General features: G+C 55.5%; 7 protein-coding genes across 7 annotated transcripts; 3 read left to right on the top strand and 4 right to left on the bottom strand.

The window, feature by feature from the left end:
• The first annotated feature begins 294 nt into the window (after positions 1–294).
• DL89DRAFT_270427 (uncharacterized protein) lies at positions 295–1,689 on the top strand. Its single transcript, XM_040888698.1, has 2 exons — positions 295–1,213; positions 1,355–1,689. Exons 1-2 carry the CDS (start codon positions 431–433, stop codon positions 1,595–1,597), a joined length of 1,026 nt encoding a protein of 341 aa, XP_040740087.1. The 5' UTR covers positions 295–430; the 3' UTR covers positions 1,598–1,689.
• Positions 1,504–2,966, bottom strand: DL89DRAFT_75830 (uncharacterized protein). Its single transcript, XM_040892049.1, has 2 exons — positions 2,457–2,966; positions 1,504–2,208 (listed from the first exon to the last, which is right to left on the bottom strand). The coding sequence occupies exons 1-2, from the start codon at positions 2,654–2,656 to the stop codon at positions 1,704–1,706; spliced, it is 705 nt and encodes a 234-aa protein (XP_040740086.1). The 5' UTR covers positions 2,657–2,966; the 3' UTR covers positions 1,504–1,703.
• A 6,362-nt stretch (positions 2,967–9,328) lies between these two features.
• DL89DRAFT_270423 (small GTPase-binding protein) lies at positions 9,329–10,983 on the bottom strand. Its single transcript, XM_040888697.1, has 3 exons — positions 10,855–10,983; positions 9,861–10,193; positions 9,329–9,552 (listed from the first exon to the last, which is right to left on the bottom strand). Exons 1-3 carry the CDS (start codon positions 10,951–10,953, stop codon positions 9,397–9,399), a joined length of 588 nt encoding a protein of 195 aa, XP_040740085.1. The 5' UTR covers positions 10,954–10,983; the 3' UTR covers positions 9,329–9,396.
• Positions 10,984–11,524: 541 nt separating this feature from the next.
• On the top strand, positions 11,525–14,761 carry DL89DRAFT_260541 (uncharacterized protein; the record flags this gene model as incomplete). The annotated part of the gene is made up of 7 exons (XM_040885795.1): positions 11,525–11,545; positions 11,602–11,976; positions 12,011–12,124; positions 12,166–13,311; positions 13,349–13,480; positions 13,564–14,055; positions 14,087–14,761. 7 exons carry the CDS (start codon positions 11,525–11,527, stop codon positions 14,759–14,761), a joined length of 2,955 nt encoding a protein of 984 aa, XP_040740084.1.
• A 719-nt stretch (positions 14,762–15,480) lies between these two features.
• On the bottom strand, positions 15,481–15,797 carry DL89DRAFT_325266 (uncharacterized protein; the record flags this gene model as incomplete). The annotated part of the gene is made up of 2 exons (XM_040891514.1): positions 15,481–15,550; positions 15,596–15,797. Coding segments are annotated over 2 exons (271 nt in total), but the record flags the coding sequence as incomplete, so codon positions are not given.
• Positions 15,798–17,639: 1,842 nt separating this feature from the next.
• On the top strand, positions 17,640–18,228 carry DL89DRAFT_295738 (uncharacterized protein; the record flags this gene model as incomplete). The annotated part of the gene is made up of 3 exons (XM_040890677.1): positions 17,640–17,700; positions 17,743–17,972; positions 18,013–18,228. 3 exons carry the CDS (start codon positions 17,640–17,642, stop codon positions 18,226–18,228), a joined length of 507 nt encoding a protein of 168 aa, XP_040740082.1.
• A 484-nt stretch (positions 18,229–18,712) lies between these two features.
• On the bottom strand, positions 18,713–21,552 carry DL89DRAFT_295737 (uncharacterized protein; the record flags this gene model as incomplete). Its single annotated transcript, XM_040890676.1, has 8 exons — positions 18,713–18,886; positions 20,127–20,301; positions 20,358–20,368; positions 20,425–20,496; positions 20,570–20,732; positions 20,773–21,000; positions 21,041–21,108; positions 21,403–21,552. 8 exons carry the CDS (start codon positions 21,550–21,552, stop codon positions 18,713–18,715), a joined length of 1,041 nt encoding a protein of 346 aa, XP_040740081.1.
• Positions 21,553–21,582: the final 30 nt, after the last annotated feature.

Here is a 21,582-nt window from a genome sequence, read left to right as displayed (position 1 = left end):
ATGCAGATGAGATATACATAGCAAGCGATATTGTGCGCTGGGCAGAAATTGCATGTCTCATAAACCTCAGTGTTATGAGGGTGGCGAAATAGTCCTTGGCTGCCAATCACTCAAAGTGTGCGGCTGGCAGGCGGCTCTCAGAGCTGTGCCACTGCAGGTTGTGCCGAGTTTCTACCAGCTCTAAACCCTAAATCATATAATCTCATCAATAAATCACCAACGTGCCTTAGAGCGGAAAAACGACATTACGCCAAGCACCATGCCACCATTGTCCCGAAACTAGTAGTCTCGAAACACAAGTCGACACGCCCATTTCAACCTTTTTTTTAGCCTTTATACCTTCTGAATTCTACACACACACACACACACACACACACACTAGCATTACTCCTTAACACATTTCATGCTTTAAGTTTCTTCAGGCACGAAAATGGGACTTGGCGGTATTTTACTATTAGTCATGAGCATATGGCGGCCGCGACACGGCAGCAGCCACCAGGGCAGCGGCATGGGCGGTTGCTTCCGCTATCATCACTCGACGGTTGGGATATTCTCTGGCTACACAGTTGCCGGCACAGCCATCATAGCGCTCTCCTCGACGGTGCTGGCCGGGATCCGGCGTGCCACAGGCCTGACACTGCGGCGGCAGCTCTGCTGGCCAGCCATCAACGTGCAGTCGGGGGAGCGCTGGCTGGCATGGTGTAATGCGCGCATAGCACAGATCAACGAAGAGGCAGAGCGCCATGTAACGAAAACCGTGGCTAAGTTCGGCTCAGATATCGAAGACCCGATGATCCGCGAGCTATGGGAGAGGCAGCTGCGAGCAGACCTTAAGGAGCGCGTAAAGCGCATGCACTCGCGCATTCGGTGCGTCGAGGAGATGGTTGAGCAGGCGAGGGAGGTAGAGCGGAATCCGAGTAAGCGGAAGAAGATGCATCCGCCGCTGCTGGCTGCGTACCTGTGGGTAGGCGAGAGAATCTTTGACTGGCTGGTCTCATGGATGAAGCGCAATCCGCATTTCTGTGTAGACTCGGGCTTTGTGACGGGCCAGGAAGCCGCAGAACCAGCGGCCCTAACACTGTTTGATGATGCTGTGCCAAATATTGATGATGCAGAGATGTCGGTGGCGGCTGGCGGTCTGGCCCCGGCTAGTATGCCTATGATAGGATCGCTAAGTGCGCAGGAACATCATGAGGTGTGGTATGGACGCGGGGTGGCGGAGCGGCAGCGGCAGGGCTGCAAGGCGCAGGTACCGGGGCCGGCAGCAGAGGTGGCTGGAACAACAGACCAACAGCATATGTAGCTAGGGGCACTCTGGATGCCGAGGCCATGAGAACAGCGCCAGCGGCACCAGAGATCCCCTCCTGATGATATCCCAGAGCCCAGCGCACCTCAGCTCAACGAGAAAGACACGTCTGCTAGCAATGCTGTTGCTGCTACGAGCTCGTCAGCACATATCAACCAGGCACACGCCTCGGTCAATGCACGGTATTCTCGACCAGTGCGGTCCATGTACGCGCAGGATGTGGAGCCTTGCGAGCCGCCCCCATATACGCCCGTCGAGAACGACGAGCCAGAGCTGGTGTTTATGAACTAACGATTGTTTCTACCGAATGTATGGAGTGTGTATTTTGCCATGTAATAAATCAGGGTCTTGAATAAAAAGGTATAAATAAAAAGTCAGTGGCTAGTTGTAATATAAGCTACTGTATGCGGGTGATGATGTGCGGTATATGCATCACCTTGTGTGCCCGGCGGTAGCTGCTTTTGTTGGTTGCTGTGTTTGTCGCACCTCTCTGTCCGGTGGCATACACTATTTGCTCTAGGTGTTCATGTGGGCCCATTAGGGCTTCCGGTGACAGATTAACAGACATCTCGCTGTCGTCATCCCGCTGCGCCTCATGTTCGTGGGTGCCATGTGGCCGCTGCTGCATAGGCGTCGGTGTTCGATGGTACACCTGAGAGGGTGGTGGCAGTATGCGCGAGGGTTGCGCAGACGGTGGTACACCAGCGTAATACCGCGGATGAAGGCCTGATGGATGCTGCTGCTGTTGCTGGCGATGATGGGGATGTGGGATTTGGGATGTGATGTTGTTGTTGTTGTTGCTGCTGCTGCTGCTGTTGTGGAGGCGATGCAAACTGTACTGATGATACAGGCTGCCAATCCAATGACTGGCGTCGGGGAAGGTCCATTGGTGATTTGGAAGACTGCGAGGGCTGGGCCGACGAAGCAGCAGGCCTGTCCGCTGCCCCAGGTATGCTGGTGGTGGCGGTGGTGATGTTGTTGTTGTGCTGCTGCTGCTGCGGGTGCGGCTGCTGTGGAAAGCGGCGGATCACTTTTCACCACAGGTCCAAGAACAGACTGCTGGGGCTGCGGCTGCTCTGTCAAGACCACTGGAATGCCGATACGACTGCTTTCGCGTATCAGTGCCAGACGGCGGTCCTGTTCCTCGCGCAAAATGCTTTGCCACTCGGCCTCCTGCTCCTTTTCCGTCGGCAGAGCCTCTATTTCGCGCAGTCTGTTCTCGTAATCACGATACATCGACTGGCTCTTTGTGCCGAGCTTGTTCAGCGACTGCCACTGGAAATATATAAGCCGCAACAGCGCACACCTGCGTAGGTTTTTAGGCGTAGTAAAGTCAGTCTCTGCGTGCATGTCGTGCTGCAGTGTCTCTGCCAACTGGGTCAACGAAGCCTTGGCCTTGTTCTCCAGCGTGCTCCGCAGGACTGCGTTGCGGTTGTAGCGCAGCCAGCTTCGCGCCCAAGACAGCAGGGCTGCACTGTGTGCGTCGATCTGGTCACTTCGAAAAGTCGCCCTGGGCACGGAACATGTTCAGCATGGCCACATCACTTGGGTAGAACGACTCCAGCGTCAACAAATGCAACAGCGCATTCTTGTAATGGCGCTGCGACGACAACCAGCTGGCATTTGGCTGCGCCTCTGGGTTTCCACGTGTCGTGCTGACAAACTGCAGCTGCATTTGGCTGGATGGTGGTGCGTGGGCTGGCTCCAGCATGCTCATGGTGCGGACGCGTGGCTTGACGTCCAGCGTCTGATTGCCGCGCATCCCGGGCTCGGCGCTGCCTCCAGCCGGCGTAGAGTGATGATGAGGCTTACGATCTACTGTATCATCAGTCGCCTCGTGGGTGCGTTGCCGCTTGGCGCGTAACGCCGACTCCTTGTCAGCACGGTCGCCATAAGGCATCTCCAATTGACGAGCAGCTGGAAACATGCCGGGTGGCTGGCGCGGCGAGTAGTGGTGCGGTGACTGGCCAGATGCCCGCATCAGCTGCTGGGAGATGGTATATGGAACATGCTGCCGAGCCTCCATGTCGTCCTGTGACGGGGAATGTCCGCTGCCGTGGCCAGCCTGTGCCAGTGAATGGTGGGGACCAGGGGGAGACCATGACGAGCTGTGCTGGTGCTGGCTGTGAGGCTGCCCAACCGATCCACGTCGGCTCAGAACATCAGGTGTGCGGTATCCTGGCGGCGATGCAACCTTGCCCACTCGCGATTGCGTAGGGGCGCGTAGCCGGCCATGCGTTGGCGATATGTGGCCAGGCTGCATTGCCATATTACCAGCCAGTCCCTGTCGGAATGCAGACATTGGTATTGGCCTGCTGTTGCTGCTGCTGCAGCGGCAATGGCGGTTGTGGCAGCGGCTCCAGAGGCTGGAAATAGTGCGGCTGGCTTGATTCCGCCCTTGGCCTTCCTTGATGTCCAGAGACACTATTGTTCCTGGCGCGCGGTGACACGGGTGCGCCTAGCATTGATGCTACAGACTGCCTGTGATGGTGCTGCTGCCTGATTGTTTGCGGCACTGCATGCGAAGAAGTCACAGGCTCCATTGCAACAATACCTAGTCCAGTAGACACTGAGGAAGACGACGCGCCAGATACTGGTGAGGAAAACGACTGTGAATGGAAGCGACCTGCCACCTCTGGTCGCCTAGTTGCCAGTTGCTGCTGCTGCATCAGAACCTGCTGCTGCTGCTGCTGCTGGGATGTAGAGGGTCGCGACGGGTCGACCAAGAGGCCCGGGGCTGGTCCTGGCGGCGATGTCTGCATGTTGGACATCATCAGCTGCCGCACCAGCGTATCCAGAGCCTCCATTTGGCGCGACTGACGATTCTGGGTGACCATCAAGCTCTCGCAGTACTGCTCGATACGCTGTACCCGGTCTAGCACGGAGTGCAGCATCTCAGGAGATGGGTCGAGGGGCGGAGCGTCTGTCATGGACACTGACGTGGCCTTGGGTCTTGAGCCGCTGCTGGCTGGTGGCGCCGGTGGCGCCGGTGGCTGGCCCAGGGCCCATGCGCGTGGGCCGGCTGATTGTTCGGCAACCGAATATGAGTAATGCATACCAGACCCAGTGTCCTCCTCGACATCCATCATCTGCCTGGGTGACAGCGACATCGATGCCACCGCTGCCGACGTGTCGTGGTCCAGGTCGCCTGGTGTGCTAGTGGCCGTGGGCCTGCCTGTGGTACTGCTGCCAGCAGGTACGGACATACTGGGCTCTGCCACAGTGCCTATGTTGCTTGTGGATGCCGAGTGAGCAGCCGTTGCACCCTCGGTAGTTGTCCCGCCCCGCTCCTCCTCGATATCGCTACCCTTGGCCTGTTCAGAGTGGCCAAATGGGTGCGCTGCCTCGCTGTGTATATTCAATACAGGAGTCGAAGGAGTCGTGGGGGTTGCAGAAAGACGGTGGAATGGCGTGCATTGGGCGCGCTGCGGCGGCGCGGAGATTCTCTCGGATGCGGCACGAGAAAATGTTGGCAGCCTTAAATGTTGACTGGCTATGCTCGATAGCGGTGCTCTGGCCAGGTGGCGAGTCTACGAGCGACATTAGCGAGCCAAGGGGTGGCGTGGGTGCTGACACCGCGAATCCAGCAATGGTGGTGTTGGGGTTGAATGCCGACCTATTGTTTGTGGTGCTACTGCTGTGGCCGTCTTGGTGCTGTTGATGTTGACGTTGATGCTGATGATGGGATGGGGTGGGGATGGGGATGGGGATGGGGATTATGTGGGTATTCTTGGTGGTTGTGTCGCGACACGCCGCCATTCTGCTCAAGATCGTATTCTTCATCCATCACCGATTGAGCGTCGTCAGCAGGTACTGATGGGGCTGCCGCGCAGTGCAATTGTTGCTGCTTGCTCAGACCTAAAATAGTATATGGGGATACGTAGATGTGGTGATTGAGATGATGAAAATGTGCTTTGCTTATATGCCAGCGACAGCGTCGGCAACGATGGCAGAAGAGAGACCACGGGAGGGAGAAGAAAACAAGCAGGGATTAGCTGAGGCTCCCCTCCCCCTTCGTCATCCTTTTTCATTTTTAGCCAACGAGGCTAAAACAAGCCCACCCTGCACATTGCCAGCAATGGCCAAAGGCAGAATAGGAAGAGCGAGGCAAACAAGAAAATCGTCAGTTGGAATTGTGCAGGTAAATGAGGCGTAGCATTTTCCAGGCGAGCCTGCTTTTGCTCTTTCCTCAAGCGACCTCGTAACCACCCAATATAGTGGGAGTTGCAAAGGCCAAGTGTTGTGGATAAGCCGACAGGGGGAACATGCTGTGAGTGTTTGAGTGAGAGAAAATTTTGCTTTGGAGCAGGGCAGGGTGGATGACATACTTTTCGTTCGTTTAATAGGGTTTCCGTTTCGGGGCTGGCTGGGAGAACGGGACATCTGTTACATGCACTCTGGCTGCTGACACTGTTGCTGCTGCTGCTGTTGCTGCTGCCGTCGCCGTTGAGCACATCAATAACCGAAAGGCCGAAATAACTGAAAGGCAGGAGACTAAATAAGTGATGTGAGGTGGGGTCAGCGAAAAGGAAGTGTGCTGAGTGCAAAGCTTTCTGCTGGCTGCTGCTGCTGCTGCTGCTATCCTAGCTATGTGTAGATGTGCACGCAAGTGAGGGAGTAGAAGGAGATACAAGATAAGACAAAAGCGACAAGTATCTGCGTGTGCAAAGCTGTTCTTACAGGTGGCGTGCGATGAAGGAGGAAGGTGCGGGCGAAAGAATAGCAGGAAATAGGGTAAGCCAAGTCAGTGGCCGATATTGGGGGCAGGGCGGGCTGACAAACAATATCGAGAAGCAAGGAGCGAAAAGAATGAAAGTGAAAGGCGAGGCAAAGCTATGCGAGCCAAGAGGAAAGGAGAGAAAGAGCAGGAGTAACGAAAAACGTGCTGTTGGCAGGAAGAAGCAGCTCTGCGGCGTGCTCCTGAGCTGCACGGCAGGGCTAAGGTGGGATTTGATGTGCTGCACCCGACAGAGGACTCGACCGCGTGCACGCGCAGCGATGAGGTGATGGCTATCTAAGAGAAGAGAGCGCGAGGGACAAAGAGACTAGAATAGAAAAAAGGTGCAGAAAATATTGAGTGGAAAATGGCCAGCAAACAGGACGGAAGGTTGGATTCCGGGAGCTGAGACAAGAGGCTCAAAATCTGGACGTGGGATCCGCCTTGAATCGCCGTTCAGCAAGTAGCCCAAAAATGAAACAAGCATACCCGAGTATCCCAGGTTTTGCGACCGGTAGCGGGCACAGGCACAGGCAGGAAGGCCAGGCCAGGTCAGGGCGTGGGGCAATGGAGACAGGGGAGGCAATGTGCGTCAGTGGGTGAATCGCTTGCTGTGCATGGAGAAAGAAGGGGCAAGTATGCAGATCTGCGGGAGCCAAGGGAAATCGGACAGATTTTTTGGCATTGCGCGCTCTAGGCTCATATTCTTAGGCCCGCACCCTCGACTTTGGTCCGGGCTGGCAGAATGAAGGGAGGGAGCGGATAGCGAGTGGGGGAGGTGTGCTGAGAACATGGGGAGGACCTGCTGTAGCACGAAATGGGGGGTAGTCGAACAAGCAGCAAGCATTAGGGAAAGAGAGTTGATAGTGGGCCAAAAAGGAAAGGGATTGACAGTTGCAAGAAAAAGAGTATTAGGGAAAAAGAGGCAACGATGCAGGAGGGTAGGGGAGTGTTGCTCAACAGGACCACCAGTGCTGTCCACAGTGGGGTTTGGTGGTGGATAGCGTTTGCCCAGTGAACTAGTCTAACCCATATGCCCAGAAACACCGAAGACCAGACGCACCGGGCGGGTTACGGTTTTCTGGCAATATCGCCCATGCGAATGCCGAAAATGGGGACATCTGAAAAGCGCATTATCTAAACACAAAGTCCGCTCGCCCTGGCGGGGTTTGAAAATAATGAGGGCCGGTGGCCAAGTGATGGGCGTGTGATTGCAGTGGGGGGGTGGATTGTAGATTATGCCAGCAGAATGGAGTAGACTCAGAGATAGGGCCGGGCTGGGGTTGGCTGACTTGCCAACCAGGGGGTTGGGAACTCAAAAAGAGACTTTTGCTACGGCGGAAATACAAAGTAGTGGTGCCCTGAGTGGTGGGAGGGTGACTCTATATGCTGGTGAGGAGCAGAGTCCATGGACCTGTCTCATTGACACATTCTCTACCCCCTTTTTCTCCGGCCGGTTATGCCCAAATGAAAATGCACGGCTTTCCTTGCTTGGTGCTGAGAAAGAAAAGGGGCTCCCCATGTGCGACAAAGCCGAAACGAGGCAAAGAGCGGGAGGGCATAGCAGCCAGCGAACAACAGCACATAGCATTCACGATTGTAGATTACGCAATAGCGTAATATCAATAAACGCCGTACCTGGTATCTCAGAAGTAATGTAGAAAAGGGCGACTGAGCGATGGTGTGCAGTGAGCAAAGGGCAACAAAAGGCGACTGCTTCTAGGCCACAAGAAAAATGCACTGGTTGTCAGGAGAGGGAGAGAGGAGGAGAGGAGAGGAGAGAAGCGAGGGAAGCATGCGCACGACTTCATCTCACAACATATGTACGCAAAGGGCAGGAAAGAGGCGGAAGCCTGATTGACCCCTTCCCAATCTGGTGGTTGAATCCCTGAGCGAACTCTGAGCCAGCCAGGCCAAGAAGTCGCCGTTTTTATCGCTTTTCTCACCAAACCACGCCCTCCCTGCGCATGCCTGATGTGCTTCGTTTTTCCAACATATCCATCCCAATTCATATTCCCAAATGCACACCAAGGCACACACAATACGTTGCTTTGGCAATTGTGATGGGCTTTTGTTTTCTGTCTCTCAATTTTTTTCCCATCAAGTATTGAGTGAAATTGGCTTCTTCAGCGGGCTGTCAAAAGGAAGAGTGTGAGTAGAGACATCATAATAGCTGTGCTTGTTCAGAAACTCGTTCTGTAACTCTGTGATCTACATGTCGCGCCTCTCCGCTTCTTTGCTGTTGTTCGATGCTGGTCCATCCCTTCTAGCCAATTTTCGCACTATCCTTTGAGTTACTCTCCGAACACAATGGCAAGGCCGTGACAGACATCGCTCTGGACGGATCGGACGACCCTGTGCTGCTGCGATGTTCCTGGCACTCAGCCCCTCGGCAATTGGGGTTGTGTGGTCCTAGCCAGCATTCGCCAGACCCCCTCCGCTGGCTGTTGCTGAGCAGATGCGGAGCAGGAAGACCATGTCACCCCGCTAGCCCTGCCGTTCTTTCCACAAAGCCCACAGAATACAGCAGCAACGAGTTAAAAATAGCCCTTGCATTCAGTGTCTGTCTACGAAGCAATGGACAACAATTGGACAAACGAAGCAGCCTGAAGCAGGAATAGGGCTCGCTATTGCATGTGTTTTAGTGGATGCTCCCGCCTCTGGCTGGGCGTCCAGGAGCTCAATGCATGTCTGCCAGCTGTCTTCAGAGTCGGTTATTTGCGAAACTACCAGAAGCGGGGGGGCTATTGACCCTGTGAAAGGCGGCAATAGGAGGAGGCGGAGCTAGTACGACGGCCGGCCCGCTACAAGGAGACTCCGCAGACCCCCTCTAGACCGGCGCCACCGAACCGCCAACCCCCACATGCAAGCGCCCATGCGCTAAAACAATATTTTTGGAGGCTTGCTCCTCTGCCATCGAAAGGCTTTCGTTCGCCCTTCACAACAAACGCACACGCACTGCTGGCGGCCCAAGAGAGGTTCATTAGTGGTTGTTGTGTTGGTGTTTGTTGATCAAAACAGGCTAAAAGGGGGTTGAGAACTAAAAGAAAATGGAAGGTTGGAGGGCAAAGGGAGGAAAAAAACAAAAATCGTATACTTGTCATCCTTGGGCTATCCAAAATGATGATATAGAAAAAGATAGGGTGTATGAACGCCGACAGGCTCCAGCTCCCCCGCACCGCCTCTCGCCCCCAGTGACTGGTGACGACAGCAACAGCGGCAACAGCATGCAAAGGGGTGGCTTGACGTCAGCAAGGCCAAGAGAGAGGTGGGCAGAGGTGAGACAGGCGGGACGGGGCGAGTGTGCGGACGGGCGGAAAGAGCAGGGCGTGTGCAGCGAAAGACTCCTTTTCAGACTGTATCCGAATTCTGCTTAGAGAACAAGGCATCCGCTCTTCTTCTTCTTCTTCGTCTTGGCCAGCAGAGCGGCGCGGGTCGCCGTCTCAAACACCTCGCGGACGCCGTCGTTGTGCTTGGCGGAGCACTCGAGGTACTTTGTAGCTCCAATCTTCTGCGCGACAGCAGAGGCCTATGTGAGACAGTGGAAACGCAGCGGCATCAGCAAAAAAGGCCCGTGAAAGGAACGTGAGGGTTAGAGCAAGTGCGTGTGTGGACGTGTTAGCAATGTGTCCAAGGATCTCAGTCACCAGCCGGTTGAGACATGAAAACATCACACAAATGCAAATCCCTTCAACTGCATATCCACAACACAAGCTGTAAGGCCGGCCATCATTCTTCTTTCTCGCCCTTCTGCACCATGCAAGCAAAAAACTGCGTGCAAAGGAAAGGGGCGAAAAATTGTTCCAAGCCCTTCCAGCTGCGATTTCTGAAACTTACCTCCTCAGGAGTAACCGGATGCAGGTTGTTCCGGCTCAGCTCCTCGATGGTGCGCGGGTCGTTACGCAGATCCCTCTTGCATCCGACAAGGATGATGGGCAGGCCGGCGCAGAAGTGCAGGACCTCGGATATCCACTTCTCCTGGACGTTATCCAGCGAGTCCGGCGAGTCGATGGAGAAGCAGATGAGAATAACATGCGAGTCGGGGTACGAGAGGGGGCGAAGACGATCGTAGTCCTCCTGTCCAGCAGTATCCCAGAGCGCGAGCTCGACATGCCGTCCGTCAACCTCGACGTCTGCCACGTAGTTCTCAAACACTGTAGGGACATATACCTAAAAAGGGAAAGCACAGGCGATGATTTGGAAGCTCCAGTGTCAGTAATCATGTGAATAAGACCAATGGCGCGGCGATACCAGCCTTCCCGCCGCTACTGGCCTGTTGCGTGTGAGCGGTGGTGAAGCTGAACCTCCTTCGGGAAGGGCAGCCGGTTCCTGGTGCCTCTCCAGACAGGACCGGCACGCTCTGCCAAAAAGGCAGCAAAGGCAGGCATAGAGGGGGCAAGGCTAAAGAAAAACAAACGAGCGGGGGCTGCTACCGGCGCTTTGTGTATACCAGTTTTTATTGGGGCGAGCAGTAAAAAGGAGCGACAATTTCAACAATCTGCGCTTTGAATTCGCCGCACAGCAGCATGTAGATTCTCACAGCGTCCAAAGGCATGGCAAAAAAAGACCTGCTGCTGCTGCTGTTGGCTGAGCATATACACACATACCCTCGCTTGGCGAGGCTAGCCCCCACCACTGGCTTTTTTCAATCTGAACAGAGTATGAATTTTCCGGACCAGTTCCAGCCAGATGAGAGAGCGACCTGCAAAAAAAAACCCACTCATACAGGAAAGCCACGCGAACCAGCGCACACAGGGCTAGAGCAGAAATACTGTGCAATAGCCACACAGGCAGGGCCAGCAGCAGATGGAGGAAATTCACACCAACTTACCTCAGGGAAGGTTCCGTTGGAGAAGACAATGAGCAGGCATGTCTTTCCACAGGCACCGTCACCGACGATAACCAATTTGCGGCGGAGCTCAGTAGCCATTACAAATATTACTTTCTAAAAATAAAATAAAAGAATATTTGCTAAATGAGTTAAGATGGGCGAAAGAAGAGGGGAAAATAGAGGCAGGCCTTTTGGTGCAGGTGGTGGTTGCACTATACTAGCGGCTGGGCAAGAGCCTGGTTGATTGTGATGCTGATGATTCGATGGGCTGGCGAAAATCAAGCCGTTTTCGGCCAGGGCTGTCTGCCTGCGCGTGGTGACGACGACGCAGCCTCCTCTCCCCTCACGACCCCCTGATAAACCATTTTTCATTTTCAAGAGCGCATTCGGCATACTGTGTGAAGAAACACGCGGACGCAGAGCATGGCTACACCAAAGGTACAGGGCACGGCGCTGTGCCGGAACCAGCCTGGCAAATTGCAGGGAGACCTTCCGCCACCAGGACTATAAATGCCGCCTGCATGCTAACTAGCACCACCACCGCGCACGCGCTCCCGTGTAGCCCGAAAAGACGTTTGAGGAGTGGCAGGACGATGCCTTCTCCAACATCCTCCAGGTCACGCTAGTGGTAAGTCGGCCCACAGAGCCCAGAAACCTGAACCCCGGAATAATGGCATCAGGTCATGCATACGTAATACGCACCTGACACCTCAAAGCCTCTCCCCTCCCCTTCGCAACCCGCTTTAGACAGGAAACCCAAAGCGCACAGCCCGCTACTACCTGAATGGCGTGGCCGATGAACTCACCTCAGAGAACATCCCGCTGCTGATAACGCTCGAGTCGTCGTTTGAGCGGGTACTGATTGCGCGGCTAGCCGAGACTGCGCAGATTCCTGGCAGTCCTGGAACATTCGAGTACATGCTCAATAGCTGGCGCAGCGTCAGCAATGTGGTCGGCAACCTGACTGGCGCCAGAGGCAGGGCACTGGACCCGGCAGTGCGTGGCGCTCGTGTCAGCGCTCTTCAGGGCGCGCAGGCACTGCTGGTGTCGTACATGGGCCTGTCGCTGCAGTTCCCCGACATGGTCGTCCCAGCCATTGGCAGGCCAGGCCAGAAGATTCTGGTAGACGGGTTGCTCGCTGACCCTGACACCGGAGTCGGGCGTTGCTCTGCCGCAGGGCCTGCTTGACCAGATTATCAAAAGGTTCGCCAACGATGGGCTGCCCGAAGTGCTTGCGCCCGTGTTTGCCGAGCTGGGTCTGCGGACAATCGTGCGCAAGAACCGCTCTCTGCTTGAGCCTGGTTTCCGCAGGATTCTGGCAGTGCTGGAGGAGCTGGTTGCCTACGCGGATATCTGCGTGGCCATCCCGCAGATGCCGACGTTCGACCCCGAGGATTGCAACGGGCGGCGAATGCAGATAGGCACAGCGCTAGGTCCCGTTCTTGTCGACTGAGCGCCTTCCCGACCAGCAACCCGGAGATAATCAGCAACTACTACGCCGATGCACCAGAGCGCAACCGCGAAGAGCGCAACGCACTCCACAGCAGCATCCGCTCGACAGTCCAGTACGTGCAGGGAGCCCTGTTTGACGTGTTTTACAAGCTGGTGGCACGTTCAGGCGTGCCGGCACGGACAGCTACTATCCAGTACACGCTGCGCACCCTGGCAACCAATGCCCTGCGTTCAGGCATGCATGTGGATCGCGACAAGGTTGTCGACAACGGGTTTGCTGACAACCTGGCCTCGATATGGCTGCGCCTGTCTGAGCCCTTCACCCGTGACCCTCAGCTGAAGAAGCTGGATCGGGTGGATGCCGACTGGATCTCCCTGCGCGCTACTCGCAGCTCTGAGACCATGCCTGCCGGCTTGGACGACGCGCAGAGCCACATTGGCACATATTGGCGCGAGCTGACCCGGCTGCATGCTGACCAGTCGGCAGCAGACGCGTATCTGCAGCGGCGGCAGCAGGAGACAGAGGGGCTGGGCGACAAGCAGATGCCCGGATTCATTGCCGACTGCTTCTTTGCCACGGCGGACGCCCTCCACCTCGGCCCAATCTCGATCCTCAGCCAGTACAAGGACATTCTGAGCAAGCTGTCGCGGTTCCGAGGCGAAGTCGAGCGGATTGAGCGCATGCCTGAGCTGCTTCCACCTGAGCAGCGTGCATCGTTGCCGCTGGCGATGCAGCGGTGGAAGGAGCAGCTCAAGGGCATGAAGCGCGAAAAGATCGCGATGGATGCGCAGGTGCTTGACCCGCGGCGACTCAATAGCATGGTCATTTTCTACAGATTCGCCATGGCGTTCCTGCTGCGGCAGGTTGATGCCAATGGCCAGTACCCGCACAGGCCGTTTGCAATGCCCACCGATGAGGGCGAGGCGTCGGTTCCAGAGGCGTGGCGCATGCTGCCGGAATTCCTGGCAGGAGGACCCGATCGAATTCATCGTGTTCATCGTCACGTATCACCCTGACACGCTGACTGACAGCACGGCGCAGGTGGGTGTTGGCGAGCTGCGCACATTCGACGACATCATCCCCCTGTTCCTGATTACGTTCCTGGCCCGCCCAGCGTACATCAAGAACCCGTATCTGAAGGCGAAAGCTGGTGGATGTCCTGCATATGCTGACGTACCGTGATCCGCGCGAGGACGACGACTATGTTGACACTCTGGGTGGCAATCTGCCCCGCGATGACCTGTGGGTGCACCCAGCAAGTCTACCAGTTCCGCGACATCCTCGACAGCAACCGGTTTGCCAAGGCGTATCTGGTACCAGCTCTGCTGCGGTTCTACGTGGATATTGAACAGACAGGCGCCAGCTCTCAGTTCTACGACAAGTTCAATATCCGATACTACATCGCACGTACGCTACGGTCGCTGTGGTCGCGTGGACGCAGCCACGTTGTGGCCACCAAGCAGTTCTTCTCGCAGAGCCACCGTGAATCCAGCACTGCGGCGACGACTGGCAGCACATACCGTGACCAGCAGGTCATTGAGCAGTTTGTGGCCGCGTCTGATGACCGACACAACGTATCTCCTCGACGAGTCTCTGAGCAAGCTGGCAGGATATCCGCGAGCTCGAGAAGCAGCCAGCCGAGCCAGCAGCAGCCAGGCGCTGGCGAAGACGAGGCTGGGGACCGTGCCCAGCGTCTGCAGGATGCCGAGCGCATCGCCAGGTCGTACGTGTCGTTGGCCCACGAGACGGTGCATATGCTGGCGTTCCTCAGTCAAGCAGGTGCCGCGGCCATTCCAGGCTGGCGAAGTCGTCGATCGTCTGGCAGCCATGCTCAACTATAACCTGGACCAGCTTGCTGGCCCCAAGTGCTCGAACCTACGTGTGCGCGATATGCAGCAGCGGTTTTCATTCAATCCGCGCGTCCTGCTCTCGGAGCTCACCAGTGTGTACATTCACCTTGGACTCCCGCGCCAATCTGACGGCTCGGACGACGCAATGACCGATGCCGAGGACCAGCAAGCCATTGACCGGTTTGTCACCGCCGTGGTCGAGGACGACCGCTCGTACTCGGTGGAGCTGTTCCAAAAGGCCTACGGGATCCTGGAGCGCATCTCGCTCAAGAGCCCCGAGTCGCTGGCGCGCCTGCTCGAGTTTGCTGAGAACTGCAAGCAGGCCAAGGTCGACTCGCATGCGATCGAGTTCCTTGAGGACGAGGCGCCTGATGCGTATCTTGACCCGGTTCTGGCCTCGCTGATCACCGACCCAGTCCGCCTGCCAACCTCGGACACCATCATGGACTTGGCGTCGATTAAGGGCCAGCTGCTGAGCGACCCGCGCGACCCGTTCAATCGCAGCCCGCTGACGGTCGACATGCTGGAGCCGATGCCCGAGCTCAAGGAGGAGATCCGTCGGTGGCGCGAGGCCAAGCTCAAAGAGTACTACGCCAGCAAGTAAGTGCGGGGCCTGGCCGCCACCGCGACAGCGACAGCGACAGCGAGGAGAGCCGTGCTCGGAGCGTCCAGGTGCTACGCTAGCCAAAGCCGAGATATCTTCCTAACCTTCTCTATGGCAAAATCTTGACACAGATCTACATCAACCCCCTTTTGACCACTCAAGCGCCCATTTTGTGCGCCCGCCAGCTCTGCGGGTTTCAGCCTACACCGGAGCTACCCGGTAGCACAGGAACAGGAACCGCATATGGGCTCCTGGCCTCGTATTTGGGGTTATCAGCTGGGCTCTGCCTTGCCACGAGACGCACTCCTTATCTATCATTTTGTGTGACCGTGGCACGGGCATTTTTCGCGCATAGTCACTCCGCATATTGGACCTGTCACACACTGGCCAGGTGACAGCCTATTTTGCGCGCAATGCACGATCCAGTCTTCCTGGGAGTGCGATGGGCGGAGACCAGACGACCTGGCGAGAAAATGAAGAAACACATATTCCCCGCGCAGGCATAACACCACATATACAGCAGGGGCCTGGGTCTGAAATATTATTGGAAATACTGTACAAAAATAGCGTGGAGAGCCAATCTAGAAAGCGTGGGAAACATGTCCCACGCTGGCCAGGGCTGTGCGGGCTCTATCAGCCACGAGGGAGAGCTAGAGTATATGTGCGTGAGGAAAGGATGGGTTGCTATGGTACAGGGCGGCGGTGGCGGGTGGGTTGTCCTAGTAGACCTCGGCGTTCAGGTAGCTGTGGCTGGCGCTGATGGCGTTCTCGGCCTGCACGCTGCTGGTGCTGGTGCTCGAGTTGCGCGAGCTATAGGCGGACCTGTAAGCGGACCTGCGCTTCTTCTTTGTATTGTACAGCTCGTTCTGCGCCAGCAGGTGGTGGCGGTTGTCGAACATGATATGGTCGTAGTAGAGATCCATACAGTCGCACTCGAATCCACAGCACTCGCACTTGATCATTTTTGTGGAAAAGTTTGTGAAGATATCGAAAGACAAAAGTCAGCAGAGAATGCGGCGGAAAGGGGACAAAAGGGTGGGCGCTCTTTCGCCGCAGAGATCGCTCTGGCTGGCTTTTATACCAAAGCGCCCAAAGGAGGCCAGCCCTCGTGGAAAGCCGGAAGGGCAGACCGCATATTAACCCCGCCCCCTTTCCTACGCGTCTTTCAGATGCCATGCCCAAGGAGCCAGAAAAAGGGCATACCGGAGCGCGCAATTGGCCCGTGTTGCTTGAAGTGCTGCCCACACACCTACCAGGACTGCTGGCGCCTCGCTCCCCCAACCACTGGTCCGCGCCTACAAGCGTACGGCATTATTATTCCCAGGACAAACAGTCGATCCCACGTTTCCCGTTTGACACTTTGCCCCCACTCTTGATAAGCCCTTTTGGTGGGCCACGGGTGCGCAATCCTCCGCCCGCCAAAATCCCATGCTGTCTCTTTTTCTGAAGTCCATCTGGCCAAATGCAGAAAGCACCGTCCCAGGCTGCAAAAATATGCGGCTTCTAGTTGGCGCACTGGCAGGATATTTTCCTTTTCACCTGCCCCACACGCACCTGCTACGTGCTGACATCTGAAATCCAATGCATATTCGCCGTCCCGAGCGTTTTTTCCTGGTCTGGGCCGCATGCTCATGTCCCCGATACACGATCACATTATGCACCCGCCGCGCCAAAAGCCACCTGCAGCCAGGACCGCGATGGCGGGCGGCGATTCGCTGCTAATTCCCCTTCCGGGAATTCTTTTGCCAGCATTGGCCCCGCGTTCACGTGTTACTGGACCAGTCTTGCCTTTGCTTTCAGGCTCCTGCTGCGCGGCTATCGTGCAGCTGCAGCAGTGCGAGGCCGAGTGGTGGGCTCGGAGCGCCTTTAATTCCTAGTAGACCCATCGCAGTGCAGTCGTGCTCCGACTGGCTCCTTGGTCCCCAAAAAACTGAAGCGAGGGCTGAGCCGATCGAATCACAGCGCCTGGGCTGTGGCGGAAATTGCGCCCGGCTGTGGCGTCCAATACGCTGCTCTGCAAGTCCTTCCCAGACCGGCGAATGTCGCTCTCCAAGGCGGCTGGTCCCTACTTTTTTCTTTCCATGCTTTGGCACGGCGCCTGGCTCGCTTTACTGCTGGCCGCTGCCCGAGCTCCCGCCATGACGACACCTGTGCGGCGCTACTGCACAACAACGTTGCTCGGAGGCGGCAGAAGCCTTGCTGTCCCCACACATCTACACTGTAGGCCACGCTTGGAAAAATGACCATTTTTCAACATACATCCAGCGCAGACAGTTACCAAATACAAGCCAACGCCATGCCTTGACTTTGCTTATGCCCGCAGCCAGGCCAGACTGGGACTGCTCAATATGTTCCCTCTTTTGGCGCCGACGCATGGTCCGTTTGTTCTGTGCACATAATCGATGTATCCAGACAAGATATTCTCTATTGTGCACATCTCATATTGTATCATCTAAAAGCCAACAAGACTGCTGCTCCGCCACGACTATCCAAATCCCTCGTTTATTTGCCTTCCAGGAATTGGCCGTGGCCAGTTTGTGTCTTGCTGGCGGTCCTTATATGACCCAGCATTACAAAATGAAAATATTACTTTCCTCCCCTCCCTCTTTTTCGCACTACATTTGAAGCCATCCTCCCTCTTCGGGCCTTCAAGACATCGACAAACACCTACGTCTCCCTCCTGTCCATATAAACCATCCCACTCCCTCTTTTGTTTCTTTTGGAAATAGATTTATCTATTCCCTTGCACTATTTTCGTAGCTACTCCTCACCATCCTCGCATATCCCCTCCCCTCCCTTCTCCTTCTGCTTTGACGGTATCCCGTATTGAAGTATTATGAAGCTCTCAATCTTGGCTAGTGCCTCAGTAGCTACTCTAATGGCGCTTTCAAGTGAGGCGGCACCCCTTGCGGCTGGCCCGCCGGGACCACCTCACCCAGGTAATCAAGTATGTTCTGTATGGCGATCCAAGACACACCGAGCAGGCAACTCGCAGGGGCGTCCCGAAGCCTCCCACGACACTCCCTCGCACCACGGCAGTGCTGGTGCCGACTACGAGCGCGAAATCCTCTGCCTTGTGAACAAGGAGCGCCGGCGCGTCGGCCTCAACGCGCTTGCCCTGCACCCGGCTGTCACGCAGGCCGCCCACGAGCACTCGCTGTACCAGGCACGCGTTGGCGAGATGACCCACAGCGATGAGAACTACGGCCCCGTCGGCGAGCGACTGCGCAACAACGGCTTCAACTTTGCAGCAGCTGCCTGAAAACATTGCTGATGCGCCCGCTGCAAGCGCCAAGGAGGTGTTTGATATGTGGATGAAAGACCCGCCGCATTACGAGAATATCGTTGATCCGAACGTCACGTATATGGGCGTGTCGAATGTCAACGGAAAGTGGACCCAGGACTTTGGATCGGACTCGGACACAAGCAAGCCGGAGCAGGCGTACTACGGCGAAGGCTATTGCTAGACTATCTTCTGCTTTTGGTTGGTTTGCCCCTCATCGCCTTCCAATTTTTGCCATATATCTGAAATGCGCATACACACCTCCACTACTGGTATGCCCAATGCACAAAGGCATGCGCGTGGCATGCACAATGGCTTGCAGAACAAACATGTTTAATTCGTCGGACACGTCATTTTTGAAAGCAGGTGTCAGTACATGCAGGATGGCAGGCGCGTGATCAGTGTTTTTGTTTTGCCTTCTCCCTGCGACTCCAGTCAAAAAGAAGTCAGGATGTTGGTGGTGAAAGATGCTGATTTGTTTTTTTAAAAGAAAAAAAGAAGTAGTTCTTGATATCAGTGGATAGTGTCAGTGAAGGTATACAATTGGGTAAAGGGAGCCGGAAGGGAGCTGGATGATGATTGTACAGATGAAAGGGTGAAGAGACACATGAGAGGTGGTTTTTTTGCGAGGGGTTGGATGTCATATACACAAAGGGCACTGGATGGAGCTAGATAATAACCAGGCTAGCGCGCTTGTATGCCTTGGCCGGCCGCATGTATGTCGACTCGTGTTTTTCCAGCTCTTCCATCCGCTGCTGGAGGATCTCGTGGTGACGGGCGTCAAACAGGAGGTGGTCAAAGTAGAGGTCGGCAGAGGCACACTCGAACTCGCAGGTTTTGCACTTCATGGTGTATGAAAGTGTGGCTAAAATATGTAAGATGCCTAAAATGGTGCTATATAAAAGCGTAGAGGGGAAGGGGAAGAGTGGGGAGCATGCTTCCTGTTCGCCACCAGCCCTGCCTTATGTACCCTGGAGCTTTTTCTCATGCCGGGGAATGCCGAAATCGTAAACAACGCCTGCAAGGATTTTCCTGTTGACAGATAAAAATCCCGCCTAGGTGGTGCCATTCATGTGGCGGATGCAAACCTTGTGTGGCCAGGGGGATGTGCGTAGATGAAGGCCACAGGTGGTTTTCTCAGAGCCCCCTTTCGTGTCATCTGAGGCCAGCAGGCTCTCTCCCTGTTTGCTACGTAATCACAAAGCTGGCCAGCACCCCACACCCTTTGCTGGTCAAAACAAACACATGGCGGATCGTCAACATGTATCTGGGAGACAGACCGAGGTGGGTCCTTCCATGGTATGGCACGGCCACATAAAAGCACCTATTTATAACCCAGCTTTTGCCGAAGATCGCAGTGTAATTGGCCTCCTGCAGCGCCGCCCCTCGCTCGCATTTGAAAAAGCTTCGCGACTGACCCAAAAAACCACTCGTGTACGGCTATGTTCCGAATGGTCCGCACATCGCGCATGCAGCAGCTCCTTCCGACAATCGCACGTCCCTAAGAAGAAAATGGATCCTGCTTCGGGCCGGGGTTTCAAATGTCAAAGCACGTTTGTGGCCCATCCTCCACACGAAAAAAGGATCTGCACCTGCCACCTCCTCCCACCTCCTCCTTGGCAATAGCTGGCCTGTGTTTCTGAAAAATGAAGGGCGCTGTATGCCAATACAATGACGGTGCTTGCCATCATGTGGGAGGCTTCGCCCAGCGCACCTCCGCCATGTGATTTGAGCAACGCCATCCAGCTTGCTGCTGTGCATTGTTGAGTCGGGGCGGAGAACACCTTATCTATCGCCCATGGCACATGCTATCCGCCATATAATCCCTTATCAGCGATGCCTGCCTGATGGGAAAGTTTTTGGTGTGTGGAAAACCTCCGTTCCGAGGCTGCATGGCCCGGGCATGATGCCGTACATCGACAGATCTAATTGGGTGCATAGAATGGTGTCAAGACTGATGTTCCTGGTGCAGACACACGCATAAGCGAGATTCGGACTTTCAAATTTCTATTCAATTTGGAAGATCTATTTTTCGATGACAAGAACGCCTTTGGTTTCCCAGCAGGATCGTCGCCTGGTCACACCAGAAAGCGTGCTCATCTTGGGCACATCTTCACGGCCCTTCTTTGTGTTGCACCAATGGAAGAGCACACCTGACAGGAACAGCAGCGACAGGCACCGCACGTAGGCGTAGCGCAGGTTGTGCGAGGCGGTGTTGATCCCAGCAGCAAGCCAGCGGTCCGATGAACGCCGACCCCTTGTCGGTGATGCGGAACAGCGAGAAGAACTCTGCCTCCATGCCAGGTCGGGCACAGCTCGACAAACTGGGCACGTGTCCAGTGCAATCGAGGCACCGTTGATTATTCCAAAAGTATGCGACAAGTGGATAGAACTCGGTCGAGTAGTTGAGTCCCCAGGCGGCAGTGCCAAATATAATCATCACGATAGGCACCTGAGCACTACGTACATGCCAACCACCACCAAGGCTAGGGTGCGTGTCCGGTAGTTAAAGCCCTTTCCTGCACCATCCAGAACCCGAATGCACCGATCATCGGGGTAATTGGGACAATCAGAATACCGATTGCCATCTGGTCTTTGTCCATGTTGATCACGGCTTGTGCAAACAGGCTGGCGACAGTCATGATCATGTTCATCGAATCAGCCACCATGAACCAGCCGAACAAGGAGCTTGAATGCTTCAGGGCAGCTTCCGCTACATCCCAGGCACGTCTGATTGAACGACTTTAGCGGGAACAGCCACCTGTTGGATGCCGGCAGGGAGCGGCGGACCTGGGACGCTCCTTGAGTTCGAGACATTGGATATACTGGTGAACAGGCACCACCAAGGATGCCAACGATGGCGGTGCCAATCATCATGGTATACAGCTGGTTGTCACCCATGGCCGATAGAATGCCAATGCCAATACCAACTGCGATAATGGCTACTGGACTTAGTCTACAGGTTGCCGAGCGCCGATATTTTGTTTGTGACAAACTCCTCAACGATTGGCGCTGGGTGGTGTGCATCGTGCTCGACCATTTTGGGGGCTTCAACAACCTTGTCCTTGTCAAGTGTAAGGGTGCCGCAGTGGCACTGTATGAGTTAGTGAGCTTGCGGTAGATAGCCCCCGGGTGGGCACCCATCCAGTAGTGGAATGTAGACATAGTAGAATACCAGCGAGCAGCCTGTAGCAAATACCTGCCAGGATATATAGAACAGCAGCAGTGTCTAGTCACTGATGATTTTGTGACTCTCAGCAAGCAGATGCATGGACGCGCCGCTGAGTCCGGACAAAGGCCAGCGACATGCGTTTGCGATTACTTAAGAGATTCGGCAATTGTGCCCAGCGCAATGTACAGAAATGGCTTGGATCAGGTTGGCGATGGTGGCCATGTACAGCGGAAAGCTGGTGGTGTCTACCCATCTCCCGGTCCACCTGTAGTCGCGCGTGTAGTTGGCTGCATTGTAGTCACACAGGGTTATGTGATCCAGCTTGCAGCCCTCCATGGCCGCCAATAAGCTCGGTGCTGTCGACAT

This window comes from Linderina pennispora (assembly GCF_002104995.1).
Source record: "Linderina pennispora strain ATCC 12442 chromosome Unknown DL89scaffold_18, whole genome shotgun sequence".
Taxonomy (NCBI): domain Eukaryota; kingdom Fungi; phylum Kickxellomycota; class Kickxellomycetes; order Kickxellales; family Kickxellaceae; genus Linderina; species Linderina pennispora.
This window is presented reverse-complemented; position numbering and strand designations above follow the sequence as displayed.